Source organism: Populus trichocarpa, chromosome 1, assembly GCF_000002775.5.
Source record: "Populus trichocarpa isolate Nisqually-1 chromosome 1, P.trichocarpa_v4.1, whole genome shotgun sequence".
Taxonomy (NCBI): Eukaryota; Viridiplantae; Streptophyta; class Magnoliopsida; order Malpighiales; family Salicaceae; genus Populus; species Populus trichocarpa.
Genome location: NC_037285.2, coordinates 34,352,069 through 34,377,490, shown reverse-complemented (window position 1 = coordinate 34,377,490; position 25,422 = coordinate 34,352,069). Strand labels below are relative to the sequence as shown.

General features: G+C 32.4%; 2 protein-coding genes and 1 long non-coding RNA gene across 8 annotated transcripts; 2 read left to right on the top strand and 1 right to left on the bottom strand.

The window, feature by feature from the left end:
• The first annotated feature begins 12,970 nt into the window (after positions 1-12,970).
• LOC7467694 (lysine histidine transporter 1) lies at positions 12,971-17,721 on the top strand. The gene is made up of 8 exons (XM_002298561.4): positions 12,971-13,139; positions 15,304-15,458; positions 15,576-15,959; positions 16,196-16,589; positions 16,682-16,787; positions 16,902-16,993; positions 17,103-17,171; positions 17,252-17,721. The coding sequence occupies exons 1-8, from the start codon at positions 13,092-13,094 to the stop codon at positions 17,348-17,350; spliced, it is 1,347 nt and encodes a 448-aa protein (XP_002298597.2). The 5' UTR covers positions 12,971-13,091; the 3' UTR covers positions 17,351-17,721.
• LOC127905482 (uncharacterized) lies at positions 17,474-18,889 on the bottom strand. The gene is made up of 2 exons (XR_008059541.1): positions 18,720-18,889; positions 17,474-18,599 (listed from the first exon to the last, which is right to left on the bottom strand). It is a non-coding gene; the product is annotated as an uncharacterized LOC127905482 (long non-coding RNA).
• A 472-nt stretch (positions 18,890-19,361) lies between these two features.
• Positions 19,362-24,197, top strand: LOC7467696 (lysine histidine transporter 1). 6 transcript variants are annotated; one of them, XM_052454065.1, is made up of 9 exons: positions 19,362-19,497; positions 19,635-20,647; positions 21,370-21,518; positions 21,661-22,044; positions 22,407-22,800; positions 22,920-23,025; positions 23,107-23,198; positions 23,327-23,395; positions 23,479-23,840. In XM_052454065.1, exons 2-9 carry the CDS (start codon positions 20,618-20,620, stop codon positions 23,575-23,577), a joined length of 1,323 nt encoding a protein of 440 aa, XP_052310025.1. In that variant the 5' UTR covers positions 19,362-19,497; positions 19,635-20,617; the 3' UTR covers positions 23,578-23,840. The 6 variants fall into 6 exon arrangements, 3 of the variants coding, with proteins under 3 accessions (XP_052310025.1, XP_052310028.1, XP_002298599.2); XR_008059539.1 differs by lacking the exons at positions 19,362-19,497; positions 19,635-20,647 and adding exons at positions 20,680-20,963; positions 23,945-24,197 and having other exon boundaries at positions 23,479-23,704; XR_008059538.1 differs by lacking the exons at positions 19,362-19,497; positions 19,635-20,647 and adding exons at positions 20,680-20,963; positions 23,904-23,957 and having other exon boundaries at positions 23,479-23,704.
• The last annotated feature ends 1,225 nt before the right edge of the window (positions 24,198-25,422 follow it).

The following is a 25,422-nucleotide window of genomic DNA, read 5'->3' as shown; positions in this document are numbered from 1 at the left end:
TTAATTTAATGTTTTTTAAATGAAATGCACACTCAAAAGTAATTATTGCAGTCTTTTTTTGTTCGATTTACAAAAAATTGTACAGTGAAATTTGACAAGCCACTTAGTGTATGTTTAAGAGTATGGTAAAAATTGTAGAAATTACTTTTTAAAGTTTTTTTTTTTGAAAATTTATTAAAAAAATATTTTTTTTAAAAAAAATAATCTTTAACATCAACATATCAAAACAATAAAAAAACACAAAAAAAATTAATTTAAAGCTAAAACAATTTCAAGAATTTTCAAAAGTAGAGTTAAACTAGAATGCCAAACCTAAATGGGTCATTGCTTGGATGAAGAACACCTAATATTCCCATTGGTGTTCAGTTTACAACCATCTCTAGGAAGGAATATCTCATGGTTTAGTCCATGCTTTGCCATATTGATTTTTCTAAACTTAAACTTCAAATTCACAGCATATATAGTTTTTATACAATTTGAATTTTTGTAAGATAAGAAAATGAATAAATTGAAATTCGTGTTGGAATCAAACATCTCAATTTTTTTTTTTTAGAAATGAAGAGATTCGGTTATTCAATTTACATGTTTGAATCTTTATAATTCAAATTATATTATTGACTAGCACTATTATGTGCGTCGGGTCGGTTTTTTCTTGAACATAAAAAGAATGTTCATATATTGCTAATGTTATTAAATTTAAACCATATGGGGATTGACTTGATGTAACCTGGTTGACTCGTAAAAATATAGTTTGATTAAAAAAAAATTCAAGATGATATTTTTTTTTAATATTAAAATAACAACATATTGGATTGACTTGGGTCAACCCGAGTTAACATGTCAAATATGCGACCCGGGTTATGAGACCATGATAACCTCATAGAAAACAAACCAAAACAAATTATAAAGCCTAATTTTCAATGAACCCAATGTTGAATGATAAAATTAAAAAAAAAAACCTAAAAAAACAACTCGAGTTAATCTGTCAAACTCATAATTTGGGTCATGAAACCGAGATAACCACATAGAAAGAAAAAAAAACAACTTGATTTAACCCGGATTAATTTGCCAAGTCCACGACATGAAATTGAGATAATTCTATAAAAAACAAATTAAAACAAATCATGAAACTCAATTCTCAATCAATCATGCCAGACCCAATGTTGAACTATGAAATTTGTAAAAATCTCAATTAAAAAAATGACAAAAAAATGAGTCAAGACAATATGGGTTAACTCGTTAAGCATTATTCTTGGGTCATGAGGTCAGGACAGCCTCATAAAAATCAAACCAAAATAAATCATGAAGCGTAATTATCAATCAAACACAATATTAAATGATTAAGTTGGAAAAAAAACAATTAAAAAAAAACTGAGTCAATTGAATTAACCTGTCAAACTCGCAACCCGAGTCATGAGACGGGAGCAACCCAATAAAAAGCAAATCTAATGTTGAAGGACATGAGACTGAGATAACCTCTTATAAAAAAAATAAAAGAAACGACCTATTTAACAAGGGTTAAAATACCAAAACTTGTGACCCTGACCATGAGACTAAGATATCCCCATAGAAAATAAATCAAAACATATTATAAAGCTCAATTCTCAACCGATCCAATATTAAATGATAAAATTAAAAAAAAATCAATTAGAAAAAAAAACAAAAAATAACTCGAGTCAACTCGGGTTAAACTATTAAGCACTATTTTTATGTCATGAGACTGGAATAACCTAATAGAAGGCAAATAAAACAAATCATGAAACCTAATTTCTAATTAATTTAATGTTAAATGATGAAATTGAGAAAAAAAGTTAAATAAAAAAAACCCTAGACAACTGGGTTAACCCGCTAAATCAGTGATTCATGTCATGAGAGTGAGATAACCCAATAGAAAACAAATAAAATATTAAAAAATAAAATTTTTAAAAAAAAAACAAAGAAAAATGTATTTGCAGGCCACACCACTAAAAACCGTAGGGAAAGTAATCTTCGTTGCTGCAGGAATTTCCCCCATGTTTTAGTTTATTGTTAAACTAAAATGTCAAATAGGGTGGGTACACACGTATGGAGAAAGAGGGTACAATTTGAAGAAAATAAAAGAGAAGAAGAACATGTAGGGCCCTAATTCAATATATCTATATTTGGGATCGATTTTTGAATGTGTTGCTGGGTACAATTTGGAGTCATCGTCATGGAAATGAGCAGGTTCTTTTCAAGGAAATTACAAGCTCTTTCCCATTGCTCAATTCATTTTGGCTGTCTGTGTCTGTCGACGTTCTGCAAATTTTTTATTTTTTTAGTTTAACGTGGATGTCCGCACCAGTTTGCGCGCACCTTGACTAATCCCACGGGCCCTGAAGTTAACGACCATGTAAGTCTCCAGTGGCCATCATATGAGCAACCACAGGGCTCGAACTTGAGACCACAGAGGGAGCAAACCTCTTAATCCCAAACTCTTATCACTGGCCAGCTAGATAATTCAACGTTTTGCAAATTGATTTGCCTTATCATGGAGAAAGCAAGCAATAATATCTTGCAGTGCATGGGGAAAGGGCAAAAGCCCTTGACTTCTGGTGCTGCGACACACAAATTACTCCAACACAACTTGCATTAAAAAAGAAGAGGATGATAAAAAAATGGAAAACGACCCCCTATTAAAGGGAGAAAAATGAAGAGTGAAGTTACTTGCGCGCAGCCATGTAAACAACAGCAGATTTAAGCAACTCTTGAATGAAACGACGAAGGAGTTTCCTTCTCTAATTATAAATTGTCGAATAATGCTCTGAGTTCTCATCACTTTCATCATATTCAGAATTAAGTTTATTCTCTACCAATAAATTCTTTCATATATATATATGATATAATTTGGTTTTACAAGCAAATTATATTGGGAAAAAAATATAAGAAAAGGCACAAAAAACAATTAGTAAAAATATTAATCAATAAAAAGTCCAATACAAAATTCAATAATTCTTCTTAAAAAAGATTCAATCATTGAAAGCATCAAATATAAACAAGGCAGGCAAAACTCATTAAGAATCAATGATGAATCATTTTCTTTTTAAGTTGAGTAAGGTGTAAGGAGTTGACGCAAAGAGGTGCTTAGAATCTTAAAGTCAACTTATTAGATACACTAATTTTATTTAATTTTGTTGCACCCCCTTACAAGTCATGTATATATATATATATATATATATATATAACTTGTAAGAAAAGAAAGAAATGTCAACAAGATTTATCATAGAAAGTTGATAGGAAATGAAAGAGAAGGAGGGAAAATTAATAAGGTTATGAGAGGATATATAAATAAAAGAAGAGATAGGATATAAACATAAATAATATAAATTTCACTTGTCAATAATGTACGAAACCTTTTCAATTACATTAAATAACTTCAAATTCAATGAAAAGCTAAAAGCATATTTCTTGTTTGTTTTTGCGTTTTAAAAGTATTTTTAAAAAAAATTTAAATTTTTTTTATTTTTTTGCTTCAAATTATTTTTTTTTGTGTTTTTAGATCATTTTGATGCACTGATGTCAAAAATAATTTTTTAAAATTAAAAAAAAACATTATTTTGATATATTTTCGAGTGAAAAACACTTTAAAAAGCAACCGCAACAATACTCTTAAACACAAACACGATACTTTAACGCACAGAATATTTTTATATTGATTTCAACTAACCATCCCTCTCAATAACATTATTTAATATTTAAAATATTGTCTTCTACAATACTTTACAAAAAAAAGGAAAAACCCTCACCAAATTATAACTAAATCCATATCAAATTGGAGACAACATCGGTGTCAACACAACAAATCCATACAATCCTCAGTCCTTAAATCATGTTATTGCTAAAATCCTCGAAAAGATCCTTAACTGAAGGCAGTGAGGAATGATTTAATTCTATTAAAATATTTTGCTTTATTTAAAAAATATTGAAAAATATAAATTATGAAAAAAAACTTACCATTCGCCACTCCAACTAATTTTAGATAAATTACTTTGTTGTGATTAATTATTATTATTATTATTATCACTGTTATTAATATTATTATTGGTATTGATATCATTACCATTAGTTTCATTAATATTATTATTTCTACTACTATTAAAACCACCACCATAACTATTATTATTATTATTATTATCATTTTTATCACCACTACCACCACTACCATTACTATTACTACTATCATCATCAGCAGCATACCACTACAACTATTATTATTATTATCGTCATTATTATTATAAACTATCATTATTACCACTATTAGTAGTATTATTAGTAATATTATTACTATCATTACTATTACTATTACTATTACTATTATCACCACTACCACCACTACAATTGTTGCTGCTGCTACTGCTGCTACTACTACTACTACCATCATCATCATCATTATCATTACCACCACTACAACCATTATTATTAGTATAATTATTATTATTATAATTATCAGTAATATTATTACTATCATTACTATTACTATTATTACTACCATCACCACCACCACTATCATCATTACTAATTAGAATTAAAATTAGTGTTATTCTTATTGGAAAAAAAAATAAAAAACCTGATATGAGGGACAAAATTAAAAAACATAAAAACTTTGACAAAAGAGCAAATGAAAAAAAATAAGGAATCAAAAGTAGAAGGACCTAATTGAAAAACTTACATTTACAAATTAGAATTGAAGAATTAATTTGAAAACAAATAAAACTTTAACAAAAAGGAAAATGACAAAAATCAAAAATCAAAACTAAAAGGACTGAATCTGAAGGACTAATAACAATAAGGACATGAGTTGATTTTCTGGTGTAGGAGAAAGAAATGAAAGGGAAAATAGGAATGGTCATTGGCGACAAATCAACCACCTTTAGATGCCACACATCATAAATAAAGGAAGAGGACACAAAAGAGAACTAAATGAGATGGCGAAAGATCATTTTACACCACCGAGAGACGTTGCACGTGTTGCCCAAAATGCACGGCATCTTCCACGCGCTAGCGCATGCTAGACCTGCGTTAGTAGATTTTTGCATTTAAAAATCATAAATTAAATGGTAAATTACATTACAACCCTCAACCAAACCAATAATTACAAAACAAACCATGAGAAAAAGATGTTAATACCCCTGTTTCAATGGCTTAATTTTTTTGTCCTTAAGGTTATATACGTAAATTTACTGTATTCTAAAAAAAAAGACAACAACACCTTTGCCCTACAGTGTTAGTTTTTTTTTTTTTTATCCCAGGAGTATTTTGGTTCTTTAATTATTCATAAATATATTGAATAGACAGAATACCTCCAAACAAATTTATAATGACTAATGCACCGTATAAAATGATAAAAATACCCCTGGTTCAAAGGTAAGCAATTTTTCTTGAGAATGATAAAAAAAAAGTCACCACAATATAGTGGTGAATAGAAAATATGAGGGAAGCTACAATGTTTTTGCCTTCTGTTTTAGTTGTTTTGTAATATGAATGCTTGTAGTGTTGATCCCATAAAATCTTTAAAGACCTCATATCATTTACAATATGTTCTCTTCGTGTGCTTGTTGCAGATGAACCCAGTTTTTATCAATATATCTTTACCAAAAAACACTAGATCAAGAAAGACTTTATGCCTTACTAGATAGAAACTTGTCCAAAGTGAAGCAATTTATGAAAAATCACATACAGGTTGAAGAGACCAATTTGCTACATCATCGACTTCCTTGTTTTTACAAGAATAACCAGTGTAAATGATTTTTCAAGTGAAGTAATCAGGGTATTCGAAGCAATCTTAATGTCACCTCCAAGACATGTTTTCTTCTAAGAACTTCTCTCATACCTATCACTCAAATCACCTCAGGATGTATAATCCTTGATAAAAATACGAGTTTCTTGAATATGAATGACTTATTCAAAATGACTATTTATTCTTTTCAATTGATGGCTGAAGACCTCTTAAAACATATCCTAGGAAAGGGATAAATGTAGTCTTCCCAATGCTATATGCATCAATCTAGTCTTCCTAGTGCTATATGCACCAATCTTTAAGTGATAGACATAGTCTCCCTAGTGTTATATGCACAAATCTCCAAGGGATAGACATAGTTTTCCTAGTGCTATATACATAACTCTCCAAGGGATGAACTTGGTCTCCCAAGTATAAATAACAACATCATGTAATCACCACTCACAGTAAGGGGCTCTCATGACCCGTCAAAAATAAAATAAAAAAATAAAAAAATCATGATGACCACTCTTTAGTGAAAGGTTTTTAAGCCCTATGACAATATTGAGAAAATTACAGGCTCTCATTCACCAAGAACCTATAATCACTTAGAAATTTCTAACTATAGGTTCACCCTCATTGGGTTCCACATAACCACTTAGAAATTTTTATAGATAATGGGTATGGTATCCTCAATCTCTTAGAATTTTTCAAAGTACATATTCTTGGTTTTTTGTATATGAAAGAATTTCTTTTAGTCCACTTGTATATTCTCTATTTTTTCCCGGCTTACCCCCTTTTTATTTGAGCAAAACTTACTACTCTCCTTAAACTGAAAGATTAATTAAAGTCTTTGCATATTATTATATCGCAAAGACTAGGAGGTTACTGATGAACCAAGTTTTTATCAGTATATTTTTACCAAAAAAACACCAGATCAAGAAAGACTTACGGGTATAAATTTTTTGGACCAACCATAAGACCAATAAAATGAATGGAATATAACTTAAAATGCAACTCAAAATATCATGAATATGAAGTTACATTTTAGCCTCTTTTCCTCACAAAAGGATAACTCATGGGCTATAAACACATTATGAGACATTCAAAACAAAGATTCACAATCTTTATTCTTTACTGCACGCGCGCACACACGTATATATATTCAGAGCATCCATCTCTAGAATATTATTGTATTTTCTCTCTCTAAAAAGATATTTATTTAAGTATTGGAAAGTCCTCACCTCCATCAAAAGGGACTTTTTGCAGATATTAGCCACAAGCCACATTGGTCTATCAAGCACCTAATATAAGTTATCAATCACCTTGGCTAAATAGAATGGATGAGATTGTTAGCATCAATTGATTAAGTAATTATCCAACCCATGAACTCTACTCCTAGATTATTGATATTTGGTACTTCATCGGCATATAATTGCTCGTAACAATTAGCAACATTAACATTTTTAATTAATGATGGAAGTGTTGCAATCACTTCAAATTCAGAACTACTTTAAGGCAACCAGGTTCGATGGATTTCTGGAGTGTTAATTTGGGTAGCCAGCGAAGCAATCCCCTAATTGCCTAATGGGTATGTGTTGACATTTGACAAGAGGGAAATACTTGCCACCCATGGAAGCCAGAGCTTAAGTTTTTAATTGCCTAATGAAATTTCATGTTTGAAATAATTTTAAGTGTTAAAAATTGAATTCCAAATAGAATTCAATCTCTAAAAAATATACAAAAGTATATCAAAAGCCAACCTTTCTAACTTGCTACACTAAAATGATAAATTAATATCAAAACTATTTTCCTCTAGATACTCTTTTTTTTTTTAGAGTTTCGAAGGAATAAGATGAAAGTAATGACAGTAATACAAGAAACAAATTGAATTGAATTATATTTATTTTAGATATGTAAATTCAATTTATTTTTTAATTGAATTCAAATTAAACATTATAATTAAATTTAATTACAATAAAAAATCGATTCCAAACAACGTGTTTTCCGGAATATGCTACCATGGCGACTGAATTGCCAGGAAATATCTCAAATGGGCACGAAGCTGGTCTTCATGGAGTTTCATGGCATATCATGAATTCGTAGAATTTAAGGATAGTTGGCAATGCACTTTGTTTCACGTGTACCAAGAAAATTGGTGATGTCTCGTGCTGCATTATAGCATTGCAAGACCTCTGCCAGATTTCAAATCTCTCTCTATCGAAGCAATACGAGAAACACATGGAGTATAAAAATACAGAATCCCGTAAAAATACAAGAAACACATGGAGTATAAAAATACAGAATCATGTAAAAATTTTAATTTAAAAATTTATTATTCAATACTTTTTTTTCTTGGTAGCCATGCTTCTTCTTTAAAAGGTTTATAACTTTTTAAATTGATTTAAATAAATTAGGAAACCTAAAAATAAAAAAAATAAAAACTCTAAATAAATTTTAAAAAAATAATAAAAGATTTATAAACCAAATAGCAAAGAAAAAAAAATCATACACCAATTAGAAAGAATATTGCAAATTTTAAGCAGTAATTTATGAGCCTTGTTGAAAGCTTTCCTGACCTTTAGTTGCTACAAAATTTTAATATAAAAATAATTAGGTTTATAAAATATTATATTAATTTCAACTTGATTCAACGAATACAAAGTTATCAGGAAAAAAAAATCTCCGGCCTCACAATGATCGATTTGTTGAAAATGCTATCCTGCTCGCTCTGTGTAAATCCTGAAGATCATCAAGATATATAAGTTGCGATAATGCTGGAAAAAAAGGAGGAGTAAAACGATAAATAGAATATGAGAAAACAAACAAAAAATCAAATCATCATTATAGTTGCAGAGGTGGGTAGGTCTCTTCCCACCAATGTGGAAGGCTTCAATCGTGGTCAAGCGATGGAGCACCAGCACAGAGCTGTCGTGGAAGAGATTGTCAAAGCTTAATTATATATGCCACTTAAATAGGATCACATTGGGCAATTTTGATGATTGATTTGCGCAAATTGAGCTATTATGCATTGTATCTCCCATTATTGTTGCATGTGTGAACATATTCTTGGAAGAATAATTTTTCAAGTATTTTAAGGGTAGGGATCTCGTATTTTCATATGAATGAATTATTAACAAGAGAGCCAGAATTTATGGTGATATTATCGTGTTTCAATAAACAGTTTATTTATTATTCATTGTAATATAATAATGTAATTATTATATTATTCCTTAGTTATATTCTTTCTTAGTTTTGTTTCGGGGGATAGGGTGGGTTTTTTTTCCATGACATAAATGTCTTTTAAGAATTTACTAGGTTATTTTGGTAATTTCTTTTTAAAATACACAGTAAAATAACTAATGTAATCCTATAATAAAATAATCAAATGCCTTCTGTATAAGGATGTTTTTGTATTTTTATGTTTGATAGAATACCAGAATTACTACATTACCTATATCATTCCAGTTTTTTAGCCATGGATTCAAGGGCTTGGTAATAATTTCCTCATAGTTTATTTGTTAACTAGTCTTGAGGGTATTCTTGGTTTTGTACAAATAAAAACAAAAACAAAAATTATTGGCGCATGCAAAACAATCGTCAGCGCGTCAACCGCTCTGCCAACTTTGAGCGATGCGTGCAGCTAACTCTGATGGTTGTAATGGCGCTTCCACCACATCATTTGATTCGTCCTGACTTCTTCTTCCTCCCTAGATGACCCGTGTATTGTGGTTTGACGAGGTTTGACCGAAACTGACTTTTCTTTTTTCTTTTCCTTCTCTTTTTTCCTTGGATTGCGTGCTGGCCATGCAAAAAATCATATCAGCCCTTCAATTTATTTTTTCTTTCGATTCAGTCTCTCTTCTCCTATTTGTAATTTTTGTATTTACATTAATTATTTCTAATTGGATTTTATTTTTTATTTCATCTCTAGTCATTTTATTTTTAAAATTTGATACTCAATTCTTTGAATTGCTATTTGTTTTGTTTTGAATCATTTTCTTGATTAATGTTTTTTACAATTCCACCCCTAGATATTTATTTTTATTTAATTTTTGTGTCAAATTTGGTCATGCTTCTTTTAATTGTTATTTTTAATTATTTTCTTAATGGATTGGCTTTTTACAATTTCATCCCTGAATATTTAATTTCATTTGATTTTTATGTTGAATTTAGTCTTAATTCTTTTAATTGCTTTTTTTTTTGCGTTGTTTTTTTTTATTATGAGTTTTTTTTTTCTCAATTTCATCCCTCGATGTTTGTTTGGTTAAGAATTTGGATTTTTTTTTTTTGGGTTTGCCTTTAATGAGGTCACACCGATATCATGACCTGGATCATAGATTTAGAAGATTAGTCAGAGTCGACTTTCTTTTTTTTTTTTAAGCTTTCATGTTTATAGCGTTATCCCAAACTCGTGTCCTAGGTCATGTGTTGGATTTCTTAGCCCGGGTTAGTTGCCAAGTTCGCTCAAGGCCTTTTTTGTTTTTTTTTTTTTTGCTTTAACAAAAACTTTAAAATTTATATTTTAAAATTTTCTTATAATAAACTTCTTGATAGGACCCAGATCTAGGTTTTCATAGGTTGCGAGCTTTTTAATATTTGATCATGTTTAGGATGTTTGTCTAGGTTTACTTGGTTTTTACATATGTTTTCAATTTCACCCGCTATGATTTTTTTTATTTTTAAAATTTGATTATTATTCTTTTAATTTTCTTGTTGCTTTTACAGGTTTTTTATTAGTATTTTTGTAGCGATCTTATCTTTTGAAATTAAATTGGTTAAAGATTATGCTATTTTACTATGGATAAAAAATTTTAGTTTGCTTTCAACAATTTTTTTTATTTCACCCCTATCATTTTTTAATTTATAAATAATATATCATATTACAAATGATTTTCAATTTCATCTCTTATGATTTTTTAATCTTTCAGGTTTGGTCTCGATTCTTTTAATTGCAGTGTTTTTAGGATATTTTTATTATTTTTTTCAAAATTCATCTTTAATGGGTTTTTTACTCTGGATAAAAACTTTTGGTTTGCTTTCAACAATTTTTTTTTATTTCACCCCTATCATTTTTTAATCTATAAATAATATATCATATTACAAATGATTTTCAATTTCATCTCTTATGATTTTTTAATCTTTCAGGTTTGGTCTTGATTCTTTTAATTGCAGTGTTTTTAGGATATTTTTATTATTTTTTTCAAAATTCATCTTTAATGGGTTTTTTCCTGTTAGATTTGAGGCCTTTTTTTTTGCTACTCCTTTTATTTTGTAAGTTTTTTTATTAGTAGTTTTTCAACTATTCCATCATTCAAAATTAAATAGGATAACATTTAAGCTTTTTGATTGAACTCGGATATATGATCTAACAAGTTGCAGGTTTTTTAGATTAGTTTAGGTTTAGGAAGTTCACCTAAGAATGCTTTGTTTTTTCCCTTTTTTAAAGTTGATGTTTTTTTTTTTTTCTTTTCTTTTCTTTTTTGAAGTTTGACTCTCTTTTTTTCTGGTTTTTTTTCAGTTAGGTTAGTATTGAGTTGTTTGATAATCCGGATAGGCTCAGGTGTGATTTTTTCTATCTTTTTTTCATTGTTTTTTGGTCAATTTATTTATTATTGTTGTTTTTTTTTTTGTATTATTTAAATTGCTACTTTAACCAATGATTTGAAACTTAAATTTTTTTTCTTTAACAAATCTTCCATTATAGTTGCATGTGTGAACATGTTCTTGGAAGAATAATTTTACTAGTATTTTAAGGGTAGGGATCTCGTACTTCCATATGAATGAATTATATCATTCTACAAGGACTAAATTGCACATAAGCCTCCTTCATTATTTATCAAAGTGCCACTAATCTCTGAATTAAAAATTACTTCTTTAATAAATTATTTAATTTGACTTAATTCGATAATTTGTTTTTATAGGTTTTTGTCAATGAAAAAACAGCCCATGAAAATTACCTTTGTGCTGTTAAAAAAAGGACTTATTTAATTAAAAAAAAACTCTTAGCCAGCATTTGCCGGCCCGTACACTCAATTTATTTTGATTGTGTCCTTATTTTTTATTTATTTATTTTATTTGAGTTGTAAAGTATATTTTATTCCCGATTGGATGTGACATTACCTTTATATACAGTTTTAAAACTCAATTTGGCTGACCCGAAACTGGAACCGGGCCGGATTAAAGAAAAAACAAGGAAAAAAAAAACCCGGTGTAATCCGGCTGACCCGATGGGTTGATCCGGCAAGACCCGGTAAAAAACCCGATTGCAACCCGTTGACTTATGTTTATTTTTTACTAAAATAACGTCGTTTTGATTTTTTAAAAAAAAATTGACCCGAACAACCCAGTGACCCGGCTAAAACCCGGAACCCGGACCTTGAACCAAGTCGGGTCTAAAAACTATACTTTTACCGGCTTGATAACCTCGAAGGAATAGAATTGAATTCTAATAATGAAAGGATTAGAATTTCTGTCTCTTTCTACCAGTAAAAAAAAAAAAAACTGTCGGTTTTATAGAATTATTATTATACAAGGAATAGAATTGAATTCTAATCATGGAAGGATTAGAATTTCTTGTTGCTATCGGTAAAAAACAACTCTCCTTATCAACCCTATAAATAAGTTATCTTCAGATCGAGAAGGCTATTATTCTCTTCCCCAAAAAAGCAAAAAACAGGTAATATTATTTTACAAACGAGAGTGAAGTTTATATTATTATTAATTATGCTGTAGTCATTATTTTCTGCTAAACTTATTTTTTGTCCCCTCATGATTTCTTTGAATGTTGACACTAATTATGGATGATAAATATAATAATATATAGGTAAAAACGTCTATGTTACTGCTTAATTATACTGTAATTTATCCTGTGCTAGGCTAAACTTACTGGTCCATAGTAAATATTCCTTTTTTTCTTACTGTGATTACCATGCAACCAGCTTAAAATTAAATTACAATGAAAACGATAATTTATTGTGGGTTTGATACTTCAGTGTAGAATATTTTTAAAATAAAAATATATTAAAATAATATTTTTTAATGTTTTTATAATCCATACATTGAAATCATTTAAGAATATATAAAAAAAAATTAATATTTTTAAGCGAATGCAACTTCGTGGAATTTTCAAAAAGATGAGGTAGAAGATAGGCTTTTTGGCTGTCCCCACAAGGACTTTAATCAAGTCAAACAAAAAACTTCACTCGGTTCTCTCCGTGTTGTGTGGTTTATCTTTATAAATAGAAGGAAGGATTAGCGCTTGAGTTCGAACAAAGCACGTTGGATGCAATATTTCATCTTATAGCTCTGAATTTTCTTGAGCTTCTCAGCGTGTCATTCTCTGCAGTTTGAAGACATGGGTGTTGAAACTACCAACAATGATCATGGCTACACCCAGAAAGAGGTGAGCCCACCCCCCTCTCTCTCTTACTTTTTTCCTAGATATTGTTAGTTTTGCAGAGAAACAAGACATGAAAAGTGATGAATACTTTTCCAAAATGGTTGGAGTTTTGTCTTTAGTTAGCTTTTAACTTGATTCTTGCATCATTAACCTCTCCAATTAGCACCTTTTGTTATGTATTAGAATTTCTTTTTCTTAATTCCTGTCCCTTTTTTTGCTTTCGGGACAGTTTTGGCACATCTTTCTTCTTGGCAAGTAGAGGAGAAAATGAAACGTTTCAGCTTCTTGCTTTTATTTTTATCCAATTTCGAGAATCTAATTAATGTAATTAAGAATGTTATTAAAAACAAGAACTCGCCATAAACGTTCAGGTGCTCTGCTACGAATTAAGTGGTAAATCTGTGTGCATCATGTATTCAAGAACTGAGGGCATAACAAAGAACAAATCTGCTGATGTGATTCACTGAGGGATTCACAGTGTCTTGCTTCTTCTTTTTCTTAAAAAAACAAAAGGGCATCTACATTTTGTCTCCTTTAATCTCTTAAACTGCACCAGTCCCTTTAATTTACTGCAATTTCATCAAGCTGGCAATCTTCATGTTCATAGCCTGTGTCCAGTCAGTTTATTTTCGTTTTTTTTTTAATTGTCCGAATTGAGTATATGATAGCGATGCTATATAAAAATAGTTATGTTTATTGCTCCAATATACTTCCCTTTCCTTCATAAAGAAGGAGAAGCATAGAAAGAATCCTCAGTATGTTTCTGCTGCACATTTTTTAGTTTTTTTTTTATTATGGTTAATTAATTTCTCAAAAAAGTTGTGGTTTCTTAAATTATTGTTTTCTATTTCTTGATACTTTAGACTTAATTAGACAGCTTTAGTAACACGTAATTGCCTTCAATATGTTGACTTTACAAATTTAGACTCTACACGCACATCAACTGCTTCGTTCTTCTTGTTAATTTTTCCAAGCCTAACATTTATCTTTGGAAATTTGTATCCACTTGACTCACCACTATGCTCCTCTTTTTCTCTGCCATATTCTAATCTTGCATGTCAGCTACCTAGCTAGCTAGGTCAGCAATTCAAATTAATCGTTTTCAATATTTTTCTTTATTGGTTCTCAACGTTACAAAGTATATTGCCAGTTGCCACTGAAAAATGAAAATAAAAAAACACCTGTAACCATCATCATCATCATCAATGGATTTGGGGGATTCTAGAGTAAAAAATTGATTAAAATTTAATAGAGGGTGCACCAAATAATTAACACTTTCTAAGATACCAGTACCCTTTTACTTAATGAATTTCTAAGATATGCCTTAGTTGTAGCCTTGTCGGTGTATACATACAGCTCATAAATTTTCTACTACTATAATTTTTCCTTTTTCTTGTTATGGGACGATTGCGGTTTTTACTCTTCATGCACATGGCTACTTGCATATTATTTGACCCTTACACTCATTACAGCAAATAAATATGGTTTGTTTTGGAAAATAAATAGTTCTTTTTTTAAAAAAAAAAAAAAAAAAAAAGGATAAGAGGAGTATGTGTGTGGGAAACCATGTTAGATCAAGCAGGACTTGAGGAAGAGTAGATGATTATTTCTGAAGTCTTTATCGGTGGCTATGGTTGTTTTATATTTAGTACAGGGACACTTTTTTCCATTGCCAGAAATGATGGGATCTATGTGTAGCTAGTCAAAGTCAGATTAACGTTATAAATAGTGGTGGTTGGGTGATGTGTGAGCCAACCAATTGGCTGATAGCTAGGTTCCAAAAGTATGAAGATTAAAACTTTGGAAACTGAACTACTAGAAAATGGACTAGTTGACAAATGATCTAGTGCTTGTTATTCCAGAGGTTTAGGGATATCTAGATCCATAGGATTGGAATATTAAAAAATAAATAATGAAAAGAACTAATGGGTGCGCTGAGGACTTTTCTGCAAGCTTTGTTTTACAGAATGAACTGTGTAGTGTCAACTTGTAGGATAAAGGGAGGGAAATAAATTTATTCAACTTTTTTGCGTTGTCTGATATCATTTTCTTGAATTATAGTCTAATTCTGTTGCTGATTCAATAGCAAGAAACAACGATTCTGTTGTATTATTCTGTATGTTTTGCTGTTAAAATTGATGTAGAAATGTGTAATCATCAATGACAGGATGATGAAGTAGCAAGGCAGAAGGCAATTGATGATTGGCTTCCAATTACTTCTTCAAGGAATGCAAAATGGTGGTACTCAGCTTTCCACAATGTCACTGCCATGGTTGGAGCTGGTGTCCTCAGTCTCCCCTATGCCATGTCAGAGCTTGGATGGTATGTTCAGCAGCATATTTTTTTAAAGGGAAAGAAGACGTCTTCCCAGCTGTGGCCCATTTCATTATGATATTAATGACTTTTTTATCAATGTAACGTTCTATTTGTTATTTTCAGGGGTCCTGGTGTGGCTGTGCTAATCCTATCATGGATCATCACGCTATACACACTATGGCAAATGGTTGAGATGCATGAAATGGTGCCAGGAAAGAGATTTGATAGATATCATGAACTTGGTCAACATGCTTTTGGTGAAAAGCTTGGCCTCTACATTGTTGTGCCGCAGCAACTTATTGTTGAAGTTGGTGTGTGCATTGTGTACATGGTTACTGGGGGCAAATCATTGAAGAAGTTCCATGATATTGTGTGCAGCACATGCAAACCGATCAAACAAACCTACTTCATTATGATTTTTGCCTCTGTTCACTTTGTGCTCTCCCATCTCCCCAACTTCAACTCCATCTCTGGTGTCTCTCTGGCAGCTGCAGTCATGTCCTTGAGGTAACCCTACGCTTTTAGGCCTTCACATAAAATTTACAGAGTCTGGGTGCCAAAATTTGTGATATGGAACCCCACAACACAATTAAAAAATAAAAAATAAAAAAGTAAGTAAGAGAAATTTAAGGGGCTAGAAATTGATATGTTTTTCTAACATTCCAAGTCTTAGGAAACTATGTTGCCATCTATAAATCTATGAACTTCACTTGCACTAAAATTGATTTACATTTTCATTGCAGTTATTCCACGATTGCTTGGTCGGCTGCTGTTGATAAGGGTGTTCAGCCAGATGTGCAATATGGATATAAAGCTACTACTAAGGTAGGAACAGTCTTTAACTTCTTCAGTGCCCTGGGTGATGTGGCTTTTGCTTACGCTGGGCACAATGTGGTCTTGGAGATTCAAGCAACAATCCCATCTACACCTGAGAAGCCATCCAAAGGACCTATGTGGAGAGGAGTCATAGTTGCCTATATAGTGGTGGCTTTGTGCTATTTCCCTGTTGCTCTAATTGGGTACTGGATCTATGGAAATTCAATCTCCGACAACATCCTCATCACATTGGAGAAGCCTGTATGGCTTATTGCAATGGCTAACATGTTTGTTGTGGTCCATGTTATTGGAAGCTACCAGGTGCAAATCAAAGCTTATCTTAGCCTTTCCTCCTTACTTCAGATTGATATTTATTGCAGATTTTTCAACATTATTTTTTTTCCACAATGCAGATTTATGCTATGCCAGTGTTTGACATGATGGAAACTGTGTTAGTAAAGAAATTGAATTTCCGGCCCACTATGATTCTTCGTTTCTTTGTACGCAATATTTATGTTGGTAAGAGAACTCCTCAGTTATTAAGTTTAGGTTTTGAATTCAAGGTTTTCATGTGAAATCAAGTAGATCGAGTTTGAAATTAGATTTATTTATCTGTTCTTGTTTTCATTGCAGCATTCACAATGTTTGTTGGCATTACCTTCCCTTTCTTTGGTGGTCTTCTTGGATTTTTTGGAGGATTTGCTTTTGCCCCGACTACATACTTTGTAAGTGGCTCTATTTTATTTCAGTCTAGTATGATTGAGAAAACTATTATGTGATTGGTCTCTTAAAAGATTTTGCATCAATGCCTAACCTCACTGTTTCATTCTTCAGCTCCCTTGCGTAATGTGGCTTGCCATCTACAAACCAAAGAAGTTTGGCTTATCTTGGTGGGCTAACTGGGTAAGTTGTTGAAGATCTACGCTTATGTATTTGCTTTCTATCTAAATTCACTTAACCTTACTTAATTTATTCAACCGCAGATCTGCATTGTCTTCGGCGTTATCTTGATGATTGTATCACCCATTGGAGGGATGAGGCAAATCATAATTCAAGCCAAGGACTACAAGTTCTACAATTGAACAACCTTTCCAAACCTGCATGAAGGGGATTGCTATAAAACAAAAATCCTCAAGTGAAGAAACCAAAATGGTGACAGCAACGATGGCAACAAACAAAACTAGATCTTTAAATAGGGCTTATCCAGTATTATTAAGACCCCAATAGACTGTTTTGGAGTATTGACATGCTTCTTGCTCGTGTAAGTTTGAATGGTGGCCGCAGATTCATAAGAGGGTTTCCTACATGCCTATACTTCCTTTTTTTTTTTTCACCATTTGTGTATGCATATATCACGCCTTTTCCATTTCATGTTTTGTTTTAGCTCAATTTGGCTTGTCAATTCCCTTCTTCGATTACTGAAATGAATACAGATAAAGTGTTTTAATTTGCATTTAAGGTGAATATGTTCGTGCATAGATTACCATCTTTTTTATCTCACGTCAGAAATCTCTGCAGCACTTTGCCATTTCCACATTTTATAACGGAAAGTCTTGCATCTAGTTGCCTGGAATTTGCTCACAGAAATTTGGAATCCTCATGTTAGAGCTATCAAATAAAGAAGACGAGTCAGAATGTCTAACAAGAAATGCACTCTGAATAATCATAGCAAAAAAGATTACTCTGTAACCAAAAAAAGATCACTTTGTAGTGGAATCGAATGGCAAGCTGTACAAAGTAGACTTTGCTAAAATGTTGCTATGGATATCATAATAATAAATAAGAAAATCAAGTTCAGTTTCCCTCATATCATACCATATACTCCTGCTAAATCCTAAACAATATCAGCTTTTGAAATATGACATCCTAGAAGTTGTGTAAGAACCATACCTACAACGAAAGCTGCAGAGGGTATAATAATAGCAAGAAATCCTGCACGATTTTCACCAGCTGATGTTAAGGGACAGCAAAAGGTGATGCCTATACTAACTCAAGGAATTGCAGAAATATACTCTTGATGTGATCATTGGCTTCCAAATGGATCAACTGTTGATAAAAAGGAAGAACAGGATAAGGATCAATATTTGTCAGGACTTAGGCAAAAATGTTAAGGTAACTTATCTCGTTAGGCTTGAGATCGGTGCCCAGAGATGGCACAGGATGCTGTTGATTATAACAAAAATTTGATGTAGGATATTAAACGAAGATTTTGCATAAATTGAAGTTCATCACAAGGGATCATCACCCAATGATAAGCTGGAAAGCCGAGAGCTCTTGTTTGTATTATTCTGATATTAGTATTCCTGGGCAGTGTTTGGTTTCTTTTGCAAGCTTCAAAGGCAAAATAACCAAAGATGTAAAGGTTGAGAAGGGAGCATTAACGCAAACTATCCATGTCTATTTATCTTTCAAATTGTAGATATGACTCAAGGGGATATTTCAGAAACAAACCTTATGCTCTTTGTGTCAGGATAAACTCCTCGCTTCAGTTGTGTGGTAAACTAGATGGCTGGAAGATTTTGTGTTGGACTATAAGGTCACGTTTGATTATTGTTTCAGAATAAAAGAAACTGAAAATAGCTTGGCTCTTTCTCTCTCTCCATTTTAGAGAAACTGAAAATTGGCTAAAAATTATCCTAATTTTATCTTCGTCTCCACAATAATATCCTTCGTATATCTTTCTTTTTCGTCCCAAAACAGCAACAAAATGTTATCTAATAGTTGAAATTAGCTAGTTGTTCAGGTGGGAGACTGCCTTTATGAAAAAAAACTTTCGATAAACTAATAATGATAGCTAGTCTTTTTTATATTAAACTATTATGGTGGTGGGCCTTGTATCACATTGTCTGTTATCCGATGAACTACCCATGAATCTTCTTCTTCATCAACTCCATTCAATCTAATATTTTTATTTTATTATATCAGGTATAAGCTATATTCTAATATTAGAAATTAGAATAGAAAGCTTGGGATCCATCAACCTATCCTCTCTTTTTTTTATTTTTGACTCAGTGGTTAGCCCTTGAATTTACATATGCATAAGTATTCTATTCTTGTAATATTATTTTTCTCATTCTTGATAATATATATATATTTCATATTCTTTCTCCAAACCCTGCTGCTACTAAGAAGGATATTCACTTTTTAAAATATCTCGTATAAATAAGCAGGAACACAGGATGGGGTTCGATTTATCTCGACGAGAGCGAGAATAACCATATAGTAGCAGGTATTTGATTGTGTTCGTGTTTGAGTTGCTTTTAATTGTGGTTAAAACAAACCTTGCTGGGATGAATGGAAAAAATAGCATGCCGTATCGATAAAGAATATTTCCTTCTTACATCCTTGTTTGAATTCTTGGTGCAGCCATGAAAAGAAAGATTGATATGTAAAGAGATTTCCAGGAAACTGCAGGCTGTTCTTGTCATAGATAGAGATTGCAGAATAAGTTGACCTTAGCCCAGAAATAGTAAGGAACGGGACAGCGTGGTTTTGTAGATCAGATATCAATGAGGATTTGATTCAAAATGACGTGCTAGCAAACATACAGCTGTTGATTATACACCAGCAGATTTGTCAGTATTACTAATACTATAACCTTAAACGTATGGTAGCTGTATGTTTCCCAAAGATTCCACCATTGCAATGTTTGGCGCCATGTGTGAGTGCAAGCATAATAAATTATATCAGATGGAGTAGGCAGAATAGATAAATAGAAAAGAAGTTCGACAGTTTCAAGGCCTGCCTGCCACTTCGCCAAAGGCCTCGGTCAGATACTCCTAAGAAGGTGGCGATTCCTTGATAGGAATATCACCGCCATGTTGCAAAAATGGTGATCCTGTGTTTGCATGGAAAGCATTTAGGGTCCCCAGCTGTTGACAGGATTTGATGGTTAATTTTACTTGAAAAGTAGAGGAATAATAATGACGAATTTTATAGTTGGCCAATGTCATTAACCTCTTTGCGGGAAATACAAGCAAATTGCAGCATCTAAATGCTGTGTATGTTTTTTTTTTCTATCTTGTTTAGCAGAAGGCTGCAAGAATTAGGTGCATGAATGCCGACCAACATCAATATCAACAAGCCAAAACAGCCTGCCCACCTGACCAAGAGCGCTTAGGGTGTGCTGAAAATGGTTTTTCCTTTTTCAGTTTTTCTTTTTCAATGCAAAATTGAAAACGTTTTACTGAGCTGAAAATAAAATTCTATATAAAAAAATACGAAATACATTGGACTTCCAAAGCCAAAATCATTCATGTTCAATGCACGCAGGGTGCCAAAAACATTACAATAGAATATGTAACAAAATGGAAAAATGAAAAAAGAAAAAAGAAAAAAAGGAAGAGAGAATGAAGAATCTATACAGAAAAGAATTTAAGGTAAGTATGATATTTGTTTGTTAATTAAGATACCGCTCGTGTATTCTGCTCTTTGCAGTATATATTTCCATTTAAAAAAGATCCATTATATTTAATTCTCTTGGATTATGTTGCTTGTCATCAAGCTGGCGAACGGTTTCCCTTTAAAGTCATCGTCATTTTCGATATTTCCTTAACTCGCAATTCCTAATTATATATTGCTATTTCCAAAGATTCATTGTCATCTTCATTTGTCACAAAATTCTCAGCCTGCACAGAAATGGGTACTCAAGTTCCTGATAATCAAAAACCTGATGTCCCCGAGGAATTATCAGAAGTATGTCCCTCTCCTGTCGTACACAACAACATGTTTTCATCTGGAATGAAAGCTAGACTCTGCTATGTGAAGTTACAGCAGGCTTTGTTTGTCCATTAGGATCTTACCTCTTCTTGTAACAGAAATATTTCTGCTGAGCTATGCTAGGATGCAGGATAACAAAGTTATTAGAAGCAAAAATAGGAGGTTACTTTACATACAATATGCCTTAGGATAGTGCAAATCATGTTAGCTTGTGGAACCAAGATCCTGAGTCTGTGATCAATCAACAAATCATAGTCATGAAACCTTTTTTTTATTTTCTGGAATATCTATCTAGCATGTACTTGGAATTGGATTACTCAATTTTTAACACTGCAGTTTTGTTATTGAAAGTAACAAGGAGATGTGATATTGTGAATGACAGGCAGATAGAAGGAAGAAAGAGATTGATGATTGGCTTCCAATCACTTCCTCGAGAAATGCAAAATGGTGGTATTCAGCTTTCCACAATGTTACGGCCATGGTTGGAGCTGGTGTCCTCAGTCTTCCATATGCAATGGCAAATCTTGGATGGTATGTGTCTTCGTCAGCATCGTCGTGAAATTGCCTGATTCATATTTGTCCTTAAATCTTTAAATTTTTCTAGAAAATGGAATTAGTCTTAATCTGTGACAGCATGATTGGTAATTCAGGTCTTTTTCATCTTTGATTCCAGGGGCCCTGGTACCGTAATTCTTGTGCTCTCATGGACCATCACTTTGTACACCCTATGGCAAATGGTTGAGATGCATGAGATGGTTCCTGGGAAACGATTTGACCGATACCATGAGCTTGGCCAGCATGCCTTTGGTGAAAAACTTGGTCTTTACATAGTAGTGCCCCAGCAGCTTATTTGTGAAGTAGGGGTTGACATAGTCTACATGGTTACTGGAGGAAAATCACTTCAGAAGATCCACAATTTAGTGTGCAAAGACTGTGCACCGATCAAATTAACCTACTTTATCATGATTTTCGCCTCGGTTCATTTCGTGCTTTCTCATCTTCCCAACTTTAACTCCATCTCTGGTGTTTCACTGGCTGCTGCAGTCATGTCTTTGAGGTATGTTGGCCGCAAGTCAATTCACCACCCTCTTTGATTTGCAATACATAATTCTAAATTCTCTGCTGGAAAATTGAAGAGGATAGGATGGAAATGAGAGGGACGAATTGCTTAAATGATTTCTAGAAATTAATCAATGAGGCAACCGTTTAGCATAATCCATTATGAATTCGAAAAATAACGATCAGCTTAGCCAGAGACTGCAGCCTCCTGTGTTATAAATGAAAAGCATTCCTACAGGGTACACCTAATGCAACAGAGAATTCTTAAAGAGTCACAGGAATTCATTTACTTCTTGTTTTGTACTTTCTAATTGATGGTGACCAAACACAATCGTGTTTGGTGTAATGAATCTTTTGCAGTTACTCTACCATTGCATGGTCAGCTTCTGTCCACAAAGGTGTTCAGCCAGATGTCGACTATGGCTACAAAGCCTCGACAACTTCTGGAACGGTCTTCAATTTCTTTTCTGCCTTGGGCGATGTAGCTTTTGCCTATGCTGGGCACAACGTTGTGTTAGAGATTCAAGCAACAATTCCATCTAAACCAGGCAAGCCATCGAAAGGGCCAATGTGGAAAGGAGTGGTGGTTGCCTATATAGTTGTAGCATTGTGCTACTTCCCAGTTGCTCTGATAGGGTATTACATGTTCGGTAATAAAGTCGAAGATAACATACTCATATCGTTAGAAAAACCAACATGGCTCATCGTAGCAGCTAACATGTTCGTCGTTATCCACGTTATCGGAAGCTATCAGGTTTGATTTGATGCAGTTGATCATGTCTCATGAGCAGTTCAATCACCATGATAGCAAAACTAACATGAATTTGTCCTGAATTTTTTTTTTATTATTATTTTGTTTCTGTTGTACAACAGATATATGCAATTCCAGTATTTGACATGCTAGAAACATTGCTGGTAAAGAAGTTGCATTTCAGGCCTTCCAGAAAGCTTCGATTCATTACACGCAATATATATGTTGGTGAGTAAATTTCACCAGTGTTGTCACTTCGGAAGTGTCTGGTTTAATTCGTATAAACTGAGACTTCGATTTTGATTTCAGCGTTTACAATGTTCGTTGGCATCTGCTTCCCTTTCTTTGGTGGTCTTCTGGGATTCTTCGGAGGATTTGCTTTTGCCCCAACAACTTACTTTGTAAGCACTAGTTTCTTGTCCTGTGCAATAAAAAATGAAATTTAGTTGCAGAAATTTCTTGTTTAGTTTACGGACTTTTCAAGGATGCTTCAGTTCCAATTCCTGAATCTCTTTCCTTTCATTTTCAGCTCCCTTGTATCATGTGGCTGGCCATCTACAAACCTAAGAGGTTCAGCTTATCATGGATCACCAACTGGGTATGCTCAATGCTTAATTTTTCACACCACACTTTGATATGCTTTTCATCTCCTCAAACCTGATCCTGCTTTCTCCATTTCAGATCTGCATTATACTTGGCTTTTTATTGATGATTTTGTCACCTATTGGAGGGTTGCGGACTATCATACTAAATGCCAAGGGCTACAAATTTTTCTCTTGATCAATCCTCACACAACTCAGTGTAAATTCTGAGAACTATATTAGACTGGCGCCCTGTAGCTGTATTAAAAATAAGATGTCGTTGACAATAAGTCAGGCTCAGTTTGTGCAGAAGTCATTGCTGATCGGTAGGTATTGTCTTTTCCAGTGTCCAGCAATGTTGTTTTCAAGCCTTGCCACAGTTTGTGTTTTATTTGAACTACAGTTGCCTTGCATTTTGCGTGTCAGCAGAACATAATCTTATTATTTGTTTTTGGTAAACAAGTGTCTGGATTTGAGGACTAACCTTGCCTCGGATTCTTTGTTTCCTATGAAACGCCATGGAAGGAATTCTGGAGTCACTTTAATATCATCAACATTTTGCATAGGTCTTGGAGGTCATGATTCCTCGCTGTCATTCTCACAACTCATCTCTCGTGGTTTTGGAAGAGCTTACTCGTGCAATGTAGACATCTTAGTTCGATTTCCACTCTACAATTTCTCTGAACCATGCTTCAAGATTGTTGTATGGTATAGGGAATTTTCTCACCAAAAGCTACTGTTGAAGAGTTAAATTATTGATGTCCTGTTTGAACTCCAGGAATGACTGGTATGCTTACCTTGTATAATTCCTCCTCCAAATCTAGCTATTTTTTTTCAGCAAAAAAATATATAGCTTTTCTTATATGTAAAAAATTGAAAGCAATTAAAATAAATATAAAAAGAATGAACAATTTGAAATAAAAATTAAAAAAATATATCTCATTAATTAAAACTCATTTATCTCCTTTTAAAAAAAAAAATTATGAGAATATTGTTTTTTCATCGGAATTATAGAAGCAAGAGTTGACAGTATTTGCAAAAATATATAAAAAAATATATGAATAATAAACTTCTCTCTTGTCACTACTTGGACCGTATGGAATATTTTTTTTTTATTAATTATACAATAATAAAAAGAATATCTACAAGAAAGACAACATATGAAATTATAAAAAAAAAATAGCTAAAAAAATAATATTTACTAAAATAAAAAAATGCTATAATCTTATATTAAAAAAAATAAAAATTTAATGATATTTAATAAAATAATTCAAAACATATTTTTAATTATTTACTCTAATGAATCTTAATTAAAATTATATATAAAAAAAAAGCTTTTATAAAAGCACACCTAGTGCCAGACCCATAATAAAGAAGGGCCAGCCAAGTACGCATGGGCCTATATGCCCAGATTCGTGTATTTGACCTTCTTTTCTCTCTTTTTTTCGCTAACTTTTTTTTATAAAAAAAAATAAAACAAACAAGGCATCTTTGACTATAAAAATGCCAACCACCTTAGGTTGGGAAGTCACGAGTCACCCTAAAAAAACCCATCTTGCAATAAGAACTTCATTTTCATGAGCCCCAATTTGCTTTCTCCAGTCAAATAAATCATCAAAAACACTTCAATAATATTCCTCACTTATTAATATCGAACTTAATTTTTTTTTACTTCAATTTAATCAACAATAACCTTTTCTTTTCTTTATCATTTCCCGATAATTTTCTCTCATTTCTCAATTTCAATTACCAAAACATGAACGAAAGGAACTATACCTTTGTTTTCAGTCTGATTTTTTTTTCTTTTAATTGTGTCCTTATACTACAAATTCAAAATACATTTTATTAAATTTGCCTCAAATCAAAACCTTTAAATCTCAATATTATGCAAGGAGAAAAAACTCTCAACCCACGAGATTGTCATTGTTACATAATGTTTCTGTCTTGTCCTGAGATCGACGTCCTGAGTCCTCTAGACATTCTGACCAACCGGCCACTCTACTCACAACAATACCGAGAAATAGTAAGATTCATCCTGGAAAAC

What these genes read in the sequence shown, in the direction of transcription:
- LOC7467694 (XM_002298561.4), top strand. Translation starts at nt 13,092, where the DNA reads ATGGGTGTTGAAACTACCAACAATGATCATGGCTACACCCAGAAAGAG. An exon ending in ATGTTATTGGAAGCTACCAG is followed by an intron (nt 16,590 to 16,681) that starts GTGCAAATCAAA and finishes TCCACAATGCAG; the next exon opens with ATTTATGCTATGCCAGTGTT. An exon ending in TGTACGCAATATTTATGTTG is followed by an intron (nt 16,788 to 16,901) that starts GTAAGAGAACTC and finishes TTTTCATTGCAG; the next exon opens with CATTCACAATGTTTGTTGGC.
- LOC7467696 (XM_002298563.4), top strand. Translation starts at nt 20,907, where the DNA reads ATGGGTACTCAAGTTCCTGATAATCAAAAACCTGATGTCCCCGAGGAA. An exon ending in TCCCCGAGGAATTATCAGAA is followed by an intron (nt 20,964 to 21,369) that starts GTATGTCCCTCT and finishes TGTGAATGACAG; the next exon opens with GCAGATAGAAGGAAGAAAGA. An exon ending in GCAATGGCAAATCTTGGATG is followed by an intron (nt 21,519 to 21,660) that starts GTATGTGTCTTC and finishes CTTTGATTCCAG; the next exon opens with GGGCCCTGGTACCGTAATTC.